Source organism: Phoenix dactylifera, unplaced genomic scaffold, assembly GCF_009389715.1.
Source record: "Phoenix dactylifera cultivar Barhee BC4 unplaced genomic scaffold, palm_55x_up_171113_PBpolish2nd_filt_p 000972F, whole genome shotgun sequence".
NCBI lineage: Eukaryota > Viridiplantae > Streptophyta > Magnoliopsida > Arecales > Arecaceae > Phoenix > Phoenix dactylifera.
Genome location: NW_024068329.1, coordinates 90,044 through 112,071, shown reverse-complemented (window position 1 = coordinate 112,071; position 22,028 = coordinate 90,044). Strand labels below are relative to the sequence as shown.

At 37.5% G+C, this 22,028-nt stretch overlaps 1 protein-coding gene across 4 annotated transcripts; it reads right to left on the bottom strand.

Moving 5' to 3' along the window:
* Positions 1-288: 288 nt before the first annotated feature.
* LOC103696112 (protein PARTING DANCERS homolog) lies at positions 289-21,576 on the bottom strand. Of its 4 annotated transcripts, none has more exons than XM_039121098.1 (8): positions 21,417-21,576; positions 2,239-2,360; positions 2,081-2,169; positions 1,915-2,010; positions 1,739-1,833; positions 1,620-1,660; positions 1,455-1,538; positions 289-997 (listed from the first exon to the last, which is right to left on the bottom strand). In XM_039121098.1, exons 1-8 carry the CDS (start codon positions 21,481-21,483, stop codon positions 848-850), a joined length of 744 nt encoding a protein of 247 aa, XP_038977026.1. In that variant the 5' UTR covers positions 21,484-21,576; the 3' UTR covers positions 289-847. The 4 variants fall into 4 exon arrangements, with proteins under 4 accessions (XP_038977026.1, XP_038977023.1, XP_038977025.1 ...); XM_039121096.1 differs by having other exon boundaries at positions 864-997; positions 1,280-1,538; XM_039121095.1 differs by having other exon boundaries at positions 289-1,538.
* Positions 21,577-22,028: the final 452 nt, after the last annotated feature.

Below are 22,028 nucleotides of genomic sequence, written 5' to 3'. Positions count from 1 at the left end.
TGACCAGTGAAACCTACGTATGACCATTTTATGAGGGTATTGACTTACTGAAATACTTACCAAGAAAAAAAGAGCATCAATTCTAGGAGATTTTTTTCCCCATAAACCATATGCATTTTCTTTGAAAAAAAGATAAGGTAAAGTTACTAGAGGGTATTCACATTTTCACTATTATTAAACATAAATTATTGAGAGAACAAATGGACTTTTATAAAACTGACGATAAATTCCACTATTTTCTATTGAGCAGTAGCAGCAGGTAATGCAATTAGCAAACTATGATTTGATCCCCTATTGATGCACAACATTGTATGTATTCACATTTCCAATCATAGATTGTGGCCTCCCGTGAATATCCCAGTAGGAAATACCTAGCCCTATTGATATTGGAAAGAGGAAATATTACTGTAGCTACAAACCATGAAGAAACCATGGGGGCTGTTTGTGGAGGAATCACTCTTTCAACTTCTCTTTAATTTGAACACAGAATTTGGAGGAATCACTCTGTTTTCTTAAGAAAATTATTTGTAAGAAGAAAATTGACTTAGGAAGGAGAAAAAAAGAACATTCGATCTTCCAGCTATCAGAACTTTCTAATTCTTATGGATCTAATAAAGCTCTGTAACACATGCACAAAGCTCTGTAACACATGCACATACAGACATTCACCTGCGCGCACAGGACACCACCCAACCACCCACGCGATTGTGGCTTACCTTATGAAATTTGCAGTGTCAAAAAATAATCATGATTTGTAGGTACAGCAAACAAAATCCCAAAACAGTGATATTCATCCTTGGAAACAGAAAATAGCTAGTCAATCCAGATGAAAATCAAACCTCTACAATCAATTGATTTTTGGACTGAGATAGTAATTTGGATCTCTGAAGAACCTTACAATCCTTTCTGCTTTATCTGCTGAAAGGTCTGTATTTTCCAGAATAAAGCCCTTTGATGCTTTCGATATTGCTTCAATTGAACCAATGGCTTGGGCAAGCTACAAGGCAATGCAACAAAAATTTCTTAGTTTTCTTTAAAAACCAAGTATTTCTTGGATGTTGAGAAGATAAAACACAGCACTTGGAGAAGTATCATATAGGCAGAACTTTGCACAATAAAAAACAATGAAACAATGTTCGCTTTAAGAAGCCAAAAGGTCGTTGCTGCAGAGACTATGTAATGACAGTGATTATTGACTAAATGTCACTAATTGCAATAATAGCACTTGAAATTTAAATTAAGCAGGGTCCGGACTATTTAGGGATTTGAGATACTTAACAAATTTATATTTCTCCTAGCTTGATTAGTGAAGCAGGAAATGTGTCATAAAGAGTCTGGTGATGCTCATCCCTGGCATAATCAGTTTTCTGACCAAGGAAACTTCCTTCTAATTTAGAACCATCGTCAACAACATATCTATACACAATTGCCTCAGATAAGGAAAAGATAGTTACTGCATTTGCATCATGGTTGTCGATTCCAGGTATGGAGGTAACCACTCTGAGGAATAAGTCCATTCCTTGCACTGCTTGCTCACGCTTTCAAATGGAAGCAGTACATTATTCAAACAAACAAGGATGTTAGAAAACAAGGAAAATGAAAAAAGTTCATTAACTGACCTCATTCTTCATCATGGAGATGGCATCTTGTCGTTTGCATACTGCAGATGAGTGATTAGCTTGCTATGTGTCATTCAAAGAGGAACAACTTGGACTAGCAATAGAGATCAACATCATACCCCCACGAGCATGAGCTATCTTCACAATCTTCTCAAAGCCCATCTCTGGATCACGAACTGGCACGAAGGTTGGGCTACCAAGTTCCACAGCGTACCTTAATTACCAAACATCCAAGTCCTTGACAATCACTCAAACCAGGAAGAAGCTTCAGGCCTTGAAAAGTTCTACTACCTACTTGAAGTATGAGTGATTGAAAGAATCATTTTGTTCCCTTGTTGGGACAGATACGACAACATACAGATGCCTGAACTGCCTCTTCAATTTTTCAGCTCTGTACATATTCTAATAAATTCAAACAATCGCATAACAAGGAAAGTTAATTAATATAGGGTTTGAGATACCTGTTAAAGACAGCAGATCCGTTATCAGAGTCCCAATTCATTACGAAAATAAAAGCAACCGACAGTCCGCCATTGTTGAATATGAAATCCTACAATCCAGTGATCATAATGACAGATGAACTTGTTGCATGAATCTCAAAACAAGATATGAGAATTACAGGGGCTATGGGTAGGAAGTTTAGACGGTATGAATTTGCACTAAGGAAGGATGAAATGAAGAGAATGAAGGATGGATGCTGGTTATCCCTCCATGATGTATTCATCATGCAAACTCCACTACCTGCATAAAATGGAATATGTGGTTAAGCCTTATTTCTCAAAAGTTGGAATACAATAAAATTTTAAAGCAGAGTCCCAGCCTAGGCATCAGAAACAAACATAAACATTAGACTGCCCTTTTATCTGATCTGATGGGTATGAAATCCATTGCTAATTTCTGCATGCAAATAGAACATTGAGTTCCAGTAGAGTATTGCCACCCCGAATGACTTAAATTAGACCAGTGACAGAAAAGGTCTCAAAGCAGAAGAACATTAAAAAATATGCAGTAAAACAGAAAATAAACCCAGAGAAAATGAAGTATAGCAGCATTTTTCTTTTCCAGTAAAGGCTTGAAGCATGACTGAATGAATAAAATTGCATTTTATATGTCCATGCACCTATTATCATGTATGTAGTATCTCAAAGGCTGTTGCCTATAAGAAAGTGTACATATTAAAGAAACTAACTGCTACTGAAGATTGTTGCATTACTAAGATGCTCCAACATTTCTCCTCAACCATCTGTCATCATAATGCTGAGGACTTTCACCCCTTACAGAGGGAAAGAGATATCAATACATTTTCTTGGAATCTCTAAAACATACACAGGATAAAGAGGAATGCACCGAAAGAAGGTTATCATGGCTATCTAATCACAACTTTTTGAGTGGACGTGACATAGCAAGAATGGTTTTGACAGGCACTTGACCTGGAAAAGGAGGTCCAGTATGGTCGACTTGATATCATACACACATAGAGTTTTAATCCGATACCCTCAAAATTCTCTGTTCTTCCAAAACACATAAGCACAGTCATATACAGAAAATAAACAATATAAAATACAATGAAAGAGGAAGCAAGAAGCAATTGTCCATAAATTTCCCAACCAAGCAGAATTGATAGCAAATGAATAGAATTTCCAAATCATTTGATACCAAAGTGACAGAGAAATCTCGTGATGTAAGCAAATAATGTGTTGTCAGTGAGTAGAACAGAAATTAAGAACCAACTCTCAGTTCACCATGAGGCAAATAACATGTCATCTTAAAATCTAGATTAGGCAGAATCTAATGTGGCAATAACTGAATAAAATCTGCACAGAACTCATGTTGTTTTACATGGAATTTTTGTGCACAAGATCCATACCAATCTTAAAATCTAGATTTCTGACACTTCCAGAACCCAAACAATTCCAAAAAATTGAAAACTCCAATAGTTTCACGCCCTTTTCCAGATCAAACCCTACTTACATGGTTCCCAAGAGCACCAATAAATATCAATACACGGATTTCCATGAGTACAAAAAATTCTGATCATCGTGCTTTCCTTCATTTTTCCTTAAAGAAAAGAAAGGTTATAACCATTCTCAAGCAACAAATAGAGATTCAGATACAGACTCGTTGAATTCTTGATCAGATAATTCCAACGAAAAAAAGAGTCAGACCAAAGAAGAAGCACACAAGAAGAAAGAAATAACATTGTTACATGGCCTACAGCGCATGCGTGCGTGGCATATAGAGATTACAGGATAACCCATTTAAACATCCTCTAGGAATAACAGGAAATAGTTGCAGATGCGATGAAGTTGACTGAAACAAACAAGAAATCAAAGGGACCGATCTAAGAATCAGGGTTTACGGCCTCGACCATTATCTCAAAATTCAGATCTATCAAGAAGAACCACATTAGTCATGGATGACATGGTCTAAATCGCATGCATCGCATCCACAAACCAAATCACGAAATAATCGACTTCACATCATCCAGAAATCAGTGAAAAAAAAAAAACTTCTCGTATACTATCCAAGTTCCAAGAAATCAAAGAATTAGGGCTGACGGGCGAGACCAGGATGATCGTATCAAGTTATTGAGAGGCAAGAAATCATCTCGAGACCAATAAAGGGGTCGAAAATTACCGGAATTAGGAGGGATCGGCGGATTTCTTGCGCGGTCGCTCCAGCTTCCTGTCACACTTGCCATTCGACCTGTCGCCCCAGTGGAGAACAAGGAAAGAGGGAAGCAGGGTTCTCTAAATAGCGATCACTCCGGTACCGCCCTTTTTTGAACCGTCGCATAATACCCTCGGCATTGTACGGAATTACGATTATATTCCCAGCTTAGGAGATGACACGTGTACCTGCTGGGTTACAGGCCCGGCCCAGAACACACCACCGCTGACTGCGTTCAAACTATGGCCCATCGATTCAACGAAGACACCAACATCTCTATAAGAACCATTCGAGATGGTTCCCAAATTAAACCACGTTATTTCATTTAGGATGTTAAGATCCAGGAGTTATAGATGCTGTAATGTTTGGTGTGAAATATTTTAGTAAATGGTAGATGGCCAAAGTGCTTAGTGAATCGTTGGAATACATGAAAGAGAAAAGAACAAGAGAAATAAAAACACTCTATATATTCCAGAAATTTGAATGCCATTGTCATAAAAGTACTAAGGTCAGCAACTCCACATAATTCAGTATGTGATTGGAATCATATTAACAAGCACATTATTATTGTGAGATAAGTGAGCTGTACCCATTCGTCTCATCTTACACGTGTGAACCTAGATATATGTGGCTCACCGTCTTCCCCTTGCCGCATGTGGCAAAAATAAGCTTTGTCTCTATGCGAGATGGCGTGCCAGCTGAAAACATGGAAGGAATGTTTGGGAGAGTGCAGGAAGGCCACAGGTCTCGATCCTCACGGGAAGAACAAAAAGAGAGAAAGACCTCGTGTTTGATGGTGTTCTTGGATCATAGAGAACCTTCCCGTCAATATTGTAGTTTTGGGGAAGGGCTGTTTTCAAATGGCTTCCCGTGAAAAATTGAATTAGTTTCGAGTCATATCATCAGTGCTTTTGAAACAAACTCAAGATGAAGGTAAAAATGCTAGAAAATTTGTCAAATCGGAGGATGCCGGCGGAATCCAATTTAGAAATCTTTGTGTGGCAATAGCTCGATTTTTAGGGTATGTTTGGTTCGTCACGGAACTCGGAATCAAAATGAATTAAAATGCAATCAAAATGGTTATATTCCTCAATATGCTTGGCTTGTAATTAAAATCGAAATCGGAAAGAAATTTGAATATTAGAGAAGTATCTAGATTGAATTTTGGAGGATTGAATATTCCTCAAAAATCAAAATGAGAATGAGAATTTTCTCAACCAAACAATCACTCATTTTTATTTCGAAGCCCAACTTCTTTCAACCAAACATAACTTTAGTGCTAAGCTAATTCTGGTTCAATTTGTAATACTATTATGTCATCCAAAAAAAAAGGACGAGGAAAGCAAAGTTATCGACCACATTCAGGAACAAGCGATTAAGCTTTGTGATAACCCATATCAGCCATTAAATATTTTCAAAAGAAATCTTCCTGCAAATTTGTACACTTTCTCAACAAGATAACAATCAATCAGCCTTCTATAGCTATATTCTAGCCAGAAGATATCATTAAGAACACGGGCAAAAATGATCCAAGACATAAATAAGAACCGAAAGTGAGCAGAATACTACTCCTCAAGAGAATGGCAGTGAAAAATTGGCAAACTGCTCCTCACGCCTCCTGCTTAATAGTTAAAAAAAAAACATGGTGTAATACATCAACCAACGATTCCTTCTGAGTTTTGCCTACCGCTTCATGATAAAAAAACATGGCGTAATACATTCAACTAACAATTGTTTTTAAGTTTTATTATAACAGCTCAGTTTTGTGTTCTATGATAACAAATGATGACCAAACTAACACAGAATTAATAAAAGTAATTGTTCAAATGCAGTTAACATGAACTTGACAAATGTAGTAATTCAATATCATGAAAGTCTCTAGCTCTGCATCAAACTGGTCTCTATAAAATAAAAAAAAAAAGGAGATATCAATCAACACAACCAAAAAATGTACTTGAACATTTGAATTGAAAACGAGCCACCTGAACATATGCACATATGAATGGTTTATGATTAGAAAAGCCAGCAAAATTCTCATGCATTTCCTTCTTCAAATGTCTTTCAGATGCACTGGTTCCCTTGTCAGGACACGAGTAATCTCAAGCTTCTCTGCTATTTAAACACCTTTAGCATTTCAACTCTGGTGCTCCAGAAAGCCCATAAACTTTTGAGAGGTAGCCTTGCATGCGTCCTATCACTTTCCACATCACTGAATTGGGTTCCTTTTGGTTTTGCAAGAAGAGACATACTGAATGACAAGAGTTCCCTTTTCCCCTGTCGAAGATTGAGTACTAGCCAACAAATAATTTTGTCGGATATTGCCAAAGAAAGTCCGGAATACCACGCCATCAGTTTCTTAATTTTTGCAAGTCTTCAGTTAACTCAACGGAGGCCATAAGAGCACATAAAATTGGGGGCTTGCGTGCAAGAAAAGAGTTCAGAGACCATATTCTCGCAGTCTTTGAGAGAACAAAATGATGAAGAGGCTCTCAGATGGGCTGCTCTTGAGAAGCTGCCAACACACAACCGTGCAAGAAAAGCAATCCTTGCAGGAACTGACCAGAAGGTTGTTGGAGCCGATATGCAAAAGATGGGGCATCAAAAGAAAAAGTGATAGGTCCCAATCAGAGAGAGAGTGAGTGAGTGTGTGTGTGTGTGTAAGAGAGAGAGAGAGAGAGAGAGACGTCGAATGGAATAAGGGAATACTTTTATTAATAGGGCTCTACTTTAGGTGAGGGCAACCCATTACACTCGAGCAAACCAACTCTCTACTTAGCTTCCCCTCTCCCATCCCTATTTAAAGTCACGAAGATAACTAACCCACAGAATACTCGGGGTACAAGGCAACGGACGCCGAAGACGCCGATGAACGACCTTCTGCTCCCGTAGCAACCGTGGCGGAGCCTCCTTCTTCACGTGGCCCTCATGCATGGCCAGTGGTCGACTCCTTTACTTGACCCAACAAACTCCCTTGAGCTTCGGCATCTCCGTGTGGAACATGGTTGATGGACACTAGGTAACGCGGGTTCGGTCTCCGGACCCGCTGAGATCTAGTGCACCCATCATCCCTTCCTGTTGCCCAAGGTGACAATCCAAGAGGGGGGGGTGAATTGATTTCTTCTCAATTTTGGTGTTTTAAAAGCTTTCTTAATTAAGTGCGGTGGTTGCTTTCTTAGATTATTTGAATGAGTTAAACTAGAACAAAGATGGAAGATAATGCAAGAATAAATGTAAACACAAGCACAACACAAACACAACAATATATAGTGGTTCGGTGCTCTCCTTAGCACCTACGTCCACTCCCCAAGCGACCCCTTGGGAATTCACTATAATCTCGCGGATTACAGTTGGATTGTTTTCCGGGCTCACAATCCAAAAACCTTTGTTGGTTTTACGGGCTCACCAACGAACCTATACACTTTGGTTTTCCGGGTTCACCAAAAATCTTTGTTGGTTTTGCGGGCTCACCAACGAACCTATACACTTTGGTTTTTCGGGTTCACCAAAACCTTTGTTGGTTTTACGGGCTCACCAACGAACCTTTACAAATAGTTTGATAAACAAAAAGAAAAGATTCAAACTTCTAAATGAGCAAATGAAACAATATTAACTACAAAGAAGAGTTAGAAAGTATTTATCGCTTTGAAGTGGCTTTGCTCTTCTTTGTCAAGGATGCTTCACTCTTCAAGGGAGGATGGAGCTCTTGATGACTCTTTGAATCTGCTCAACCCCTTTCTTTGATTCTTGAATGAAGCACTTGAATGAAGAAGATTAGGGCACTTTTGTTTTCTTGTGTACTCTTTGATATCTCTTTCAAAAGTTGTTCTATCTGATGAATAGTGCCCCTTTAAATAGCTTCCCACATCCTTTGGACAAGCCCCAATGGTTAAATTTGAAAAACTAGCCGTTACTGACCTTGGGAAGGACAAAAAGTACATCTGCAGAACTAGCCGTTATGCTTCAGCCCGTGTTTGGGTCGGCTCAACCTGTCCTTGGGTCGACCCAACATTCACTTGGGTCGACTCAAACATTCCTTGGGTCGACCCTCTCAGAAAACACAGAAACTTGAAATTTCAGCCTTCCTTCCCATGGGTCGACCCAACCATTCTTTGGGTCGACTCAAAGTTCACTTGGGTCGACTCAACTTCTTCTTGGGTCGACCCTCTCAGTAATTCCAGAGAACCATTTTCTGTCTGCCTTTCTGTCTTGCCTTTGGGTCGACCCTCTCAGGGTTTGGGTCGACTCAAGCTTGGGTCGACTCAACCACTGTTTGGGTCGACCCTCTCAGTAAATCTAGAGAACATATTTCTTTCATGTTTTGAGGTTCTTGAAGTTTGGGTCGACTCATGCTTACCTTGGGTCGACCCAACTCACTGTTCATCTGTGCCAATTTTGCAGAAGTGTGCCAAATGACTTCTTGATGTGCCGAGGTCGACCCAATCAACCTTTGGGTCGACTCAATCTACACTTTGCTGCATCTCAAGGTTAGATTCATTCAAATGAACAAAGACATGTATCTATATCAATTCATACAAATATACTGAGAGTAATGAACTTATAAATGAAGTATCAATTTAACTTATAATATACTCTAGATAATTGCTTGTTAATCATCAAAATAACACTATCATTCTCAATCTCCCCCTTTTTGATGATTACAAAATAAAGAATATAAGCCTATTGATACTTGTCTTTAAAAACAGTTTATAAAAGGGTTTAAATTGCTGAATTTCAGCTTTTCATATATAAGAGTGAAATCTCCCCCTATATTATTTAAATGTTGCCAATTTGACTCTTTGAATTGCTCCCCTTTTCATTTATAATTTATTAGCGATGAAACTTCAAAAATTTGAGATAAAATATGAGTTTCAGGTTATGTATCGGGGTGCGAGAGGTGCGTGCCAAATTCTGAATTTATATGTACCAAATTCTAAAATTTGATAGAAATTTTTGATTTAATCAATTTCATTGTTACAAATTGCTCCCCCTTAGATGTATAAGCTTTCTTATATGATTTTTAATTTGTTTGCCCAATTATTTCTCTTTTTTTGCATAAATTCTTATTTCTTTTTCTCTACTTCTCCTTTCTTTAACTTTCTTTACTTTTGCTCTTATTATTCTTTCTTTACTTACTCTAAAGATATCTTTACTTCTCCCCTTTTTGTTGCTTTATCTAATCTACACAAAATCTTTACTTCTCACCTAAGATCTTTACTTCTTCTCAAATAAATACTCTTTCTTTACTTCCTAAAATAAATAAATACTCTTTCTTTACTTCTCCCCCTTTTTGTTATCATCAAAAAGATACATGGAAAAGATGCAATAAACAACAAACTTCAAACTTCATTGATCAAAATAGGAATATTTTCATACATTCATGTCCAAAAACAAAAAAACAGATACAATGTTCCTTAATCAAGATTTAAAGATACATGATAAAAGCAAGATACATATGAGAACTAGATATCTAGCCTAGGCTCTAAACATAGATGCTAAGATCAGCCTAGGGAGACTCTAACGGCTGGGATCTAGTCCTCATCCTCCTAGTGTACGTGGCGAGGGGAGGTCGAGCCTGGTGAGACTGTGTCTGGCGTGGAGCACGACGAGCTGGATGACTCTGTGCCGAAATCTCTGACTCAGCAGCCTGTGGCACAGATGGTCCATGGGTCTCTCTCTCTCCGGAGTGCTCCTATCTGCTGCCTCAGATCACTGATCTCAGCAGACATGAAATCCAACCGGACGTCCAATCGGCTCGTCAGCCCGTCAGTGATAGTCCTCGCCTGAGCTGACATGAGCTCAGTCATCCTGCTCCAGAACTCATCCGTATCTGTCGGAGGAACGGATGACGATGGTCCAGCCTCTGAGGGTGCAGTAGGATGATCCATATGCTCCTCATCCTCATCCTCTGGTGCATCTCCCTCTGGCGCCTCACCCTGAATGCCTGCTCCAGTGTGAATCCACTGCCCGTTCACTTTCTCATATCCCATGCGTATAAGTGTCCGTGCAGTGTATGTATCAGTATGATGCAGACTCTTGGATGCCTCCTCCTCGAGAGGTAAACCGTGCTGACGGAAAATCAAGGTGAGTATCATACCATAAGGTAGTGATACCCTGTTGCTGCACATTACCTTCCTCATCTGTCTCAGTATCATAGCCGGAAGATTTAGGGGAATCCCCCGAATCATACACTCCATCACAGCTAGATCTCGCTCTGTGATGAGATCGAATCTCCCGGTCTTTGGAAATAAAATCCTATTGATCATATTGAGCAGTAATCTCATTTCAGCGGAAAGAGAACTAGCTATTACCTTCGTGGAAAAGTCGAAGTTCTTATTTTCCATTATCAACTGTAGAGCTCTCATTTTGTTTTCTGGCTTTTCCGGAGTGGCTCCTATGCAGGGTAGATGAAGTAGCTCACTCAAGCTCTCCTCGGAAACTCGAATTCGAACCCCTCGAACTTCCGAAACAAGCCCTCCCATACCAGTTTTGAGGAAGGCATAGAACTCTTGTACCAATCCGGGGTAGATAACCACATCTAGGGAGCAAAGATACTTCCAACCTTGCCTTTGGATCCATTCCCAAATCCGAAACCCTTCTTGATTGAAGAACTCGGAATGGATCCTTCTCCCCGTTGTAACCGGCCTCCCCGCAAATCTTGCAAGTATCACTGAGGGGGAAGGAGGAGGAGGGCCCTCCGCACGTGCCTCACGTCGTGGAGACACGGGAGATGGCTCGGTAGGTTGCCTTTCCTCCCGTTGGATCCGCGTCACTCTTCCGGATCTCTTGGCTACGGCTCTTTTGGGTCCCATTTCTCTAAGATCTCAAGGAAATCTACTGTTTGAAGATGATTGGAGAAGATTTGAGAGTGGGAAAAAGGTTTTTCGGAAGAAGACAAAGGGCAAACAGTGCCCTAGAAATGCTCTCGGGTCCCCTTTTAACAGTGGGGTCCCGACGTTGGGTCGACTCAAGATTTTTCTTGGGTCGACTCAACGTTGGGTCGACCCTATTCTGGGTTGGGTCGACCCAAGTGCAGACTTTTTCTTTTCTCTTCCTTTTTGCTTCTAAAAAGTTTTCCTTGCTTCCAGTCCTTATAAACTCTTTATGGGACAATGATACATGAGTAAGGAATCTATGGATAACAAATTTGACTCATGTTTCATGGATTTTTAGAAATGGGAGGAATGTATCATGAGACTGCTTGCTCCCTTTTATATCTCTTCAATAAAAAGGATCACATATGCCTAATTTCCTCCTTAGCGTGCAGACTCTATCTTCACTCAAGGGTTTTGTGAATATGTCAGCTAATTGTTTTTCCGTACATATATGCTCAATACATATATTTCCATTTTGCACATGATCCCTAATAAAATGATATCTTATTTCTATATGTTTGGTTTTAGAAATGAGACATTTAAGATGTGAGCCAAAAGAGATCTCTAAATGTAGATTCCAAAGATATTTTTCAAATCTAAGACAGATGGAATCCTTTTCAATTAAATTTTCAGAAATAAATGATTTACCGATGAATACAGATGGAAATCCAACTTTCAAAAGATATTCAATGAAGCACAAAGTTTACTACCACTTTACATTTAGTATTCTTTGTCTCATCTTTAGATGCGAATTTATACGATTAAGTTCTATATGATCTCTCACTCTGAAATTTTCTTTCTCCCTCTTAATTAATCATTCCATTTGAGAGTTTAGAGTTTGAAGATAATTTTCAATAAAGAGATTGAGTATTTAAAGCTCCCCCTCAAAAGATGCATTTTCTTTCAAACCTTTTTTTTTTTTTTGCTCTTCTATAATATCAAGAATGTAGAGTGATCTAGAATTTTTCAAAATTTATAGCAATCACTCTTTTTAATCTTTCAAGAATAAATTATATTTTCTTTTATTTTTTTAATATGTATGGAAATATTAATCAGAAAATAATTCTTTTGAAGCTCAAATTTCTTTCAAAAGTAATTACATTTTCTTTCCTATAAGAATTATTGAAGTGAGTTGAAATATTCTAAGCTTTAGGATCATTAACTCTCTTCTTAAAAATAGCTTTTCTTTTTAATGATAGAAGCATTTAATTATGTAGGAGTGTATATTCAAAATATTAATTTCTTAGTCATAGTTTTTTTTTCAGCAATGTATATATGAAGCACCATAAATCTTTTTAATATCAAAATAATATCATATGTTTAGAACCATTTATTTGCAATCAAGATCATTGAAAAACACATCATTTAGACCAATTTCAGTACACTTATAGGATAAAAAAATGATATGTTTCAGATGCGTATCGGAGCAAACAACCAAAGTATCCAAAGTAATTCTATTTTTCTTAAACCGTAGTTTTCATCTAGAAATCATATTGAGTTATTCCCCAAAATGATGCAATCATTGAAGTATATAATGAAAGTTATAAAAATGCAACGATAGAAGCATTTTTAAATTAAGTTTAAGCTTTTATCCTTAAGGTGTGTTTTCAAGTGATCGAAACTTCATTTGGCTTTTCACAAGCTTTTTATATACTTTCATTTATCTTGTCATTCATTTCCTCATTTTTGAATTTCTTCCTTTGACCACTCAGTGAATATTCTAATCTTCATTTCTTTTGGTTTTACTTTTCTATGCTCTATACTCTATTTGCTCCCTATCCGGTGGAGTTGGAAGGGGCACGAGGTACTACCACTAGCCTCCCTCTTGTGCCGTCCCTAATATACCCTACACCGAATAGTTGGGTCAAATAGTGCCGGGTACTACCACTAGCCTCCCCATTGACACCATCCCTATGATGAGCAAAATAGAAAGGTTAAACCGTTTTCTTTAACAACAAGATATTCACTCCAAACTCTCCCTATTTAAATATAATAAATTACGAATTTTATCCCTTCCAAAAGAATGCTCACACAAGTCTCACAAATATGCTGAATATATTATGCTTGCTCTGCTTTTTCTTAAGATTAAAGTATTTACTTAGCTTTTACTTCTCCCGAACAATGTTCATTTTCTTTTTCTTTATATTTCTCTCTTTTTGTTATTTTCAAGTAATTACATGAAAGAGCAGAATAATTAAAAAAAATAATCTAATATGCTGCATATAAATATATATCATGTAAACAGTATTTCATTATGCCCAATAATTCATAGCTTATCACAAGTTATTCTGAATTAGAGATTTGAGGCATACACTTGTGTATTTCATGGTTATGCATTATACACGCAAGAGTATATTTCAATTTAGGCAAACCATGAAACAAATTTCAAAAGCATAAGTTAGTCAAAATATATGTAGACATGATATCAAGAAATTAGTAATTAAGGACTTTAATCATGCCACAATATGACTTTGCTCAACTGATTTATAAGAGAGATATATGAAATTACCGATTTATTCTGCATTCTTTAAGTCAAATACTTAATAGACTTCTCATGTATAAACTTTTGGCTGAAGAAAGTTCTCTCTTTTGTTTGCATATGAATGTTTATTGTACCTTACGTGGAGGTGTCCTTCAAGTTGAAATCTCTCATTTCTTGCTTATAGATCCTGCATCATTAGTAGAATCTTTTTCCTTTCTTGAAGGCAAGTCATTAGGTTGTCCAAGATACAAGAATATTCATACAACATATTTCATAACTATATGACTTGTCATAAGATATGACAATGATTGAATTTGAGTCACTCTACTCAAGAGATTGCCTAAATATAAGCAAGCACAAGTCACTTGAACTAAAGAGATAATTTTATTAAATAATATGGTTCAAGGACACCCATGTGAGGCAATAGGAAGATTTATCAAAGTCAAACCAATTTCTTATTTTCAGAAGCAATTTAGCTTAGATTCTATTTGCTTAAGATAATTATCAATAAGATATACCAGTTAAGTTTTAATCAAATTATCTTAAATAGTTGTTTCTATCAAAATTCTGGTTATGATTCAGCTTTCAATACAAATAATCTTGTTTCAGAGAGATAGGCAATTTTCTTTTAGATTAATTAAGATTTTACATTTGACTTATGGGAGATGGTTCAAAGGAATTAATATTCATACTTTTAGAATATTTTTATGCTCAGATTAAACATGACGTGTTAACATTAATCAGTAGAATTTGAGATAATTTTATGTAAGGATATTAATCATTCAATCAAGGATACAATGATTATACTAAATGAAACACTTTAAAGATCAGATTTATTAATCTTAGATTTTTAGAATAGTCTTGAGAATTACTTATAAAGAAAAAACAATCCATTGTTATAAAACTTTTTAGTAGAATTCCCATTATGATCACGACACATTAATCATTTATGATTGAAACATATGATGCATACATGCGACTTATAGAGTAAATCATAATATATTTCAAATAATCACATAAGGAATGAGTGATATAATGATAAATTATACTCATACCTTCACAAATAATTAAATAAGATTTCATAAGTATTATGCTCAATAAAGTTTTAACATGAAGGTATGAAATCAGCATCAAATGTTTATACTAGAGAGGAAATTTAGATTTTGTAAACTTGAAGAAGAAGATTATATATATATATATCCATTCATTGTTTTCTTATCATGATGCCAGCACTAGAAAGTTTCATGCTAAAATCGTTGAGATAAGATTTAACATATGAGGCATTTAAAAACTTTGATGCAGAGAGTACGTAATTTCATAAAAAGATAATTTCAATACATGAAGTAGAATGTTAAACCTTATACTAGATTTAATGAATAAATTGAGACTTATCTTTAATTATGTGTCAACGCACCCATTTGTATGAAAATTTCATTTATTCCATGGGTAGCTTGGCACACCTACATCTACACCCTCATATTTTCATTTTGGGTACCCAAGCTTGCTTGGGTCCTTGAGGGTTAGTGCATATGGTTCCTTTTGGAATCCAAATCTGTTTAATCGTAATAACTTTACCATTTGATTTATTCATATTAGAACCATAGGTAAAGTTTTTATGCCCAATCTTTTTATGTTTGAAATAAGTTATATTATTTAATGGTTTGCTTGGCGAATTGATAACCTTTTTCTTTAGGGGTTTATTATTGAGCAAAGGAATCCAGCCAAGTCTTGATTTATCAAAAACAGCATGTTGGCTTTCAAACATCGTTTTTAATCTTTCTGAACTTACAGTGAATTTGTTAATAAAATATTTCAATTGGTTAACTTCTTCACTTAAGTTTTGATTTTCTTTAATTAAATTCTGATTTTTCTGAATCAATTCTTCCGAATTTAATCTTAAGTGTTCATTCTCAGAATTTAATTTGTCTTTCATTTCAGCGGAAGAATTTCTTTCTTCTGACATTTTCAGATTTAGCTTTTTAAGATTTTTATTTTTCGTAGCTAATTTCCTACATTCACCATACAAATCATGAAAAGCATTTAATAGTTCATCATAAGAGAATTCTTCCTGAAATTCATTAGGTGTGAAATCAGATTCAGATTTTACCTTATCTTCTTGTGCCATAAGGCATAAGTTAGTTACCTCTTGTAGTTCTTTGGAGCTAGTATCATTATTGTTGCTCCTCACTTTCATTTTCTTGCTTGACTCTTTCTTGGTCAAGGCTTTTTTGCTTTTTATCTCTTTCTTCCTTTCTTCTTGCTTCCTCTTCTTCTTTGTCTTTAGGAAGCTTTTGAATTTTTCGGTGTTTGGGTATGGGTCCTTGTTTTCATCACCGAATTCTTCATTTGTTGTTCTTTCTTCCGGATTGGGAGATTCAACATCTTTTTCTGCAGGCTCACTGTTAGTGTGTAATTGAAACACATGTGAGCTAATCTGAATTTTGTCATAAATATTTTCTAAAGTATCCCAGATTTTCTTAGCAGATAAGCATGCAGAGATTTTATTAAATTCAGTTTCATGGATAGCACAATATAGTATGTTCATAGCATTAGCATTCAATTGTGCTAAGTCTTTTTCATTAATAGTGTGAGAGAGTGAGTGAGGGCCTCTAGTAACAATGTACCATAATTCATAGTCTAAAGCTTGAATGAATATCCTCATCCTAGCTTTCCAGTATGTGTAGTTTGTGTGTAGTTTGTGCCATTAAATAGAGGTGGTCTATTTGTGGATTGTCCCTCACTTATAGAACATCCCACTTGGGTTGTCATGATCTTTAACTCTTGATTGTGAGATCAATGAGTACTATTGGAGCACCTTGCTCTGATACCACTTGTTGCCCAAGGTGACAATCCAAGAGGGGGGGTGAATTGATTTCTTCTCAATTTTGGTGTTTTAAAAGCTTTCTTAATTAAGTGCGGTGGTTGCTTTCTTAGATTATTTGAATGAGTTAAACTAGAACAAAGATGGAAGATAATGCAAGAATAAATGTAAACACAAGCACAACACAAACACAACAATATATAGTGGTTCGGTGCTCTCCTTAGCACCTACGTCCACTCCCCAAGCGACCCCTTGGGAATTCACTATAATCTCGCGGATTACAGTTGGATTGTTTTCCGGGCTCACAATCCAAAAACCTTTGTTGGTTTTACGGGCTCACCAACGAACCTATACACTTTAGTTTTCCGGGTTCACCAAAAATCTTTGTTGGTTTTGCGGGCTCACCAACGAACCTATACACTTTGGTTTTCCGGGTTCACCAAAAACCTTTGTTGGTTTTACGGGCTCACCAACGAACCTTTACAAATAGTTTGATAAACAAAAAGGAAAGATTCAAACTCCTAAATGAGCAAATGAAACAATATTAACTACAAAGAAGAGTTAGAAAGTATTTATCGCTTTGAAGTGGCTTTGCTCTTCTTTGTCAAGGATGCTTCACTCTTCAAGGGAGGATGGAGCTCTTGATGACTCTTTGAATCTGCTCAACCCCTTTCTTTGATTCTTGAATGAAGCACTTGAATGAAGAAGATTAGGACACTTTTGTTTTCTTGTGTACTCTTTGATATCTCTTTCAAAAGTTGTTCTATCTGATGAATAGTGCCTCTTTAAATAGCTTCCCACATCCTTTGGACAAGCCCCAATGGTTAGATTTGAAAAACTAGCCGTTACTGACCTTGGGAAGGACAAAAAGTACATCTGCAGAACTAGCCGTTATGCTTCAGCCCGTGTTTGGGTCGGCTCAACCTGTCCTTGGGTCGACCCAACATTCACTTGGGTCGACTCAAACATTCCTTGGGTCGACCCTCTCAGAAAACACAGAAACTTGAAATTTCAGCCTTCCTTCCCATGGGTCGACCCAACCATTCTTTGGGTCGACTCAAAGTTCACTTGGGTCGACTCAACTTCTTCTTGGGTCGACCCTCTCAGTAATTCCAGAGAACCATTTTCTGTCTGCCTTTCTGTCTTGCCTTTGGGTCGACCCTCTCAGAGTTTGGGTCGACTCAAGCTTGGGTCGACTCAACCACTGTTTGGGTCGACCCTCTCAGTAAATCCAGAGAACATATTTCTTTCATGTTTTGAGGTTCTTGAAGTTTGGGTCGACTCATGCTTACCTTGGGTCGACCCAACTCACTGTTCATCTGTGCCAATTTTGCAGAAGTGTGCCAAATGACTTCTTGATGTGCCGAGGTCGACCCAATCAACCTTTGGGTCGACTCAATCTACACTTTGCTGCATCTCAAGGTTAGATTCATTCAAATGAACAAAGACATGTATCTATATCAATTCATACAAATATACTGAGAGTAATGAACTTATAAATGAAGTATCAATTTAACTTATAATATACTCTAGATAATTGCTTGTTAATCATCAAAATAACACTATCATCCTCACTTCCCCCTTCAGCCAAACCCTTGTCCTCAAGGTTTGCTCTTGGGTACTGTTTCTTCAGCTAGTCGTATTCTTCCCGGGCGGCGTCCTCCTCAAGCAACGAACGCCATTGTACGAGGACTTCTTTGATGATTTTCTCTCCTTTTTTGACCCATCGATAGTCCTTAACAGTGGCTGGCTCCAACATAAAATGTCCATCTTCTTGAACGAGTGGTGGTCCTTCACAAGGGACTTGCCCATCTCTTAGTTTTCGTTTGAGGAGCGATACATGAAACACTAGATGAACCTTCGCGTCCTCTGTTACGACTGGTCCAACGCACTCTATAATGCGATATGGCCCGAAGTATTTCTGGGCAAGCTTCTGGTGAGCTCGTCGGAAAATCGTCTGCTGTCGATAAGGTGGAAGCTTTAGGAACACCCATTCCCCCTCTGTAAAAGTAACTTCTCTTCGCTTCTTGTCTGCCTGCTGCTTTATTCGACCTTGCGCCCTCTCCAAGTTGCCCTTCAGCTCCCTTATCAGTTGGTCTCGAGCGGCCAAGGTTCTATTGACCTCATCTACAGCCAAGAGTCCTTCCATGTATCAGATGATCGTTGGTGGTGCTCGTCCATATAGTGCCTGGAAGGGTGTCATTCCGATAGTGGAATAGAAGGTGGTGTTATACCAGTACTCTGCCCAAGCTAAATTATACTCCCATGTCTTAGAAAACCAGCTGCATAGGCACCTGAGGTATTGTTCGACACACCTATTAACAACCTTGGTTTAGCCATCAGATTGAGGGTGGTATGCTGAACTCACGCGGAGCGTGGTGCCTTGAAGCTTGAAGAATTCATGCCAGAAATTACTCACGAATACAGAATCTCGGTCACTGACAATCGACCTTGGCATCCCATGCAGACGAGCTACTTGATTAACGAAGAGTTCTTTCCATCACTTTTGATAACATAAGATACTCCATAGACATGCCAATGGTAACTAAAGATTAGACATTGGCGACAACATAGATCTTTAGATATGCCTAAGCCCTCCGATGGTATAACTATTAAGAAACAAACTAATATTTCCTCTTGAACTGCACCTGCAGGAAATGAAAGCACAGGGTTTTCAAGAAGATCAGCTCGTACTTTTAAAGGGTGTGAGTGGAGCTTTCAGGCCAGGAGTCCTGACAGCTCTAATGGGCATTAATGGTGCCGGAAAGACTACATTAATGGATGTGCTAGCTCGAAGGAAAACAGGTGGATATATTGAGAGAAACATTACTGTGTCTGGATACTCCAAGAAGCAAGAAATATTTGCTTGCACATCAGGATACTGTGAACAGGACATCCATGCTTCTAATGTTACAGTATACGAGTCGCTGTTGTTCTCCTTATGGCTTCACGTACCAGCTGAAATTGATACTGCAACAAGCACGGTTACAGTGTTTGTGCCAGTTCATTCCTTGGATTGCTGTGTCTGACTTTCTTCGTATGTTGAATTTTCTCCATGTTAAAGGCATTAATAATTTTTAGCAAAAAAAAAAAAAAAAGGCATTAATAATAGCTAAAGAGCCAAACTGAAGCACTTCCCACACACGAAAAAATAAAAAGCAGAAAACAATTTATCCTACTACAAGTTTCAACTTCCACAATATCTTGTTTTGTCAAGGAAATTGAAGGAGTCAGTAGAAAAGCAGATGGGCATAATCCCTCAACATGGATGATGGAAATATCTACAATTGCACAAGAAGAGATATTCAGCATTAACTTTGGTCATGTATACAAGAACTCTGACTTGTTTCAGCAAGCGGACAATTTGATGCTTCTTTAAGTTTGGCTCATAATGTCACAACTTATGCCTCTTAACACCTGATTATATACTACAATCAATGCAGAAGGAACAAAGCATTAATCAGGGATCTCAGCACCCTTCCAGCAGGTTCAAGCAATCTATATTTTCCAACTGAGTGCTCACAATCCTTTCTTGTTCAGTCTGTGGCTTGCCTGTGGAAACAGCGCTCGCAATACCCCCATAAAACGTGTGAAACATGATCTACATAACCACGAACATCTTGATGATAGGAACTATGTTTTGGGATTTAGGCTCTAGAAGGTAATCCGGTGAACAATTTTAGAGGGGTTAATTTCGCCCTCTTGATGCTCAAATTGTCTAGTTTAATTAGATGGCTACTCTGACCAGTATCGCAACTGCAGGAAGAATAAACAGGATCTGTTCCACGCCATGGGTTCGATGTATAAAGCTGTTTTATTTGTTGGGGTAGAGAATTCTCTGTCCATTCAACCAGTTGTGGCTATTGAACAGTGTTTTACAGAGAAAAGGCATATATGTTCCCGTAGTATATGTCCTGTTTGGGTGTGAGTGGAAGGCTTCCAAGTTCTTCTGGACCTTATTTTTCACATACTTCACACTCCTATACTACAAATTTTATGGGATGATGGTGGTCACCTTGAGTCCCAATTTACAATTTAGTGCATTATTCTTCATCATCTTCTATAATATATCGAATCTTTTTGCTGGCTTGTCAATCCCTCATATGGTAAGTCTTTCAGAGCCCCATGCTTTCTCTCAATTCTTGAGAGGAAGATCAATGCAACATCCATGCAACGACTCCTGGCCACTCATTCATGGAGAATTCCAGAATGGTGGAAATGGTATTATTGGGCATGCCCAGTCTCTCGGAGCTTATATCGACTGCTTGTCTCCAAATTTGGAGATTTGACGGACAATCTCGAATCCGGCGAGACTTGTGGCCTGGATTCTTGGATGACTACTATTGGGTACTGGCCTCAGGTGTAATCATCGGGTTTGGGTTGCTCTTTGCATTCACATTTGCCATCTCCATGAAGTATCCCAACTTCCAGAGGCGATAAAAAAAGATAAATCTTCTCCAAGAAACAGCTCTTTCTTTTTGCCCCAACTTCAAATAAAAGACAGGAAGACGGGTTCTCAATGTTATCCTTGGCCATGATCCATCCCTAAACCCTATACTACTGTACTTCTAGTCATATTATACTGGTTGGAAAGAGCGATGGCGAAGTCTAAAACCACTAATAGAAAGTTTGTAATACAGTAGACGATGATCATGAAAAAAAATTTAGTGCACAATTGAAAGATTGTGATGCAACAGTCAAAAAAATTGTCGACATTGCCTTGTCCATGATCCATAAACTATAATATTAAATAGGCAATGCAGGATTCGAGTCAAGCAATAAGATTCTTAAAATCCAGTAAGCAAGGATGAACTAATTCTTCAATCACAAACGGATATTCTCGCCTAATCGAAAGATTATGATCCAAAAAAGCGAGAGAAACCAAGCGTCACAGATTGATTAAAAGAGGAAGAAATCAAGAAGCAAAGAATTGGGAGAAGCCAAGACCGTACCTTCGGTTGATGCCCATCGTCGCTGTGAAATGGATCTCTGATTTCTTTCCATCTCCGGTGGTGCCATTAGCGAGGTCGCCACAGCACACCACCAAGGCCACAATCGTCCCCCTCTGGACGCTGTTTTCTCAAACAGGAAGGAAGCCTCGCTTGTCGGAGACTTGAGGGCACCGCGCTAAAGTGAATGTTAATGGAAAAATTATTACTAGGTCGCTGTTTGTAGAGAAACTCCAATATAAAATTTTACTATAGAATAAATTGATCAAATAATTTAATTATGGGGTTTTTTTTTTTTTTGGCATGAATATCCATCTAACATTTTAAATTTACGTAAATACTCTCTTAAAATTTATATTTATTTTTATATCATCATAAAACACTACTTTTATATAAATATTTTTAATATAACGGTTATTTTAACACGGTTAATAAAAACCATATTTATTTTAATTAAAAATATAATAAAATTTTGAAATTACTTTTTTATGTTTCTTTTTGCACATCTACTCATTAAGAGTATTTTAGTTATTTTAATTTAAAACTATTATTTTTTTAACGGCGTTAAATGATGTAGGTATATTTGCAAAAATAAAAATAAAAAAAGAGTAAAAC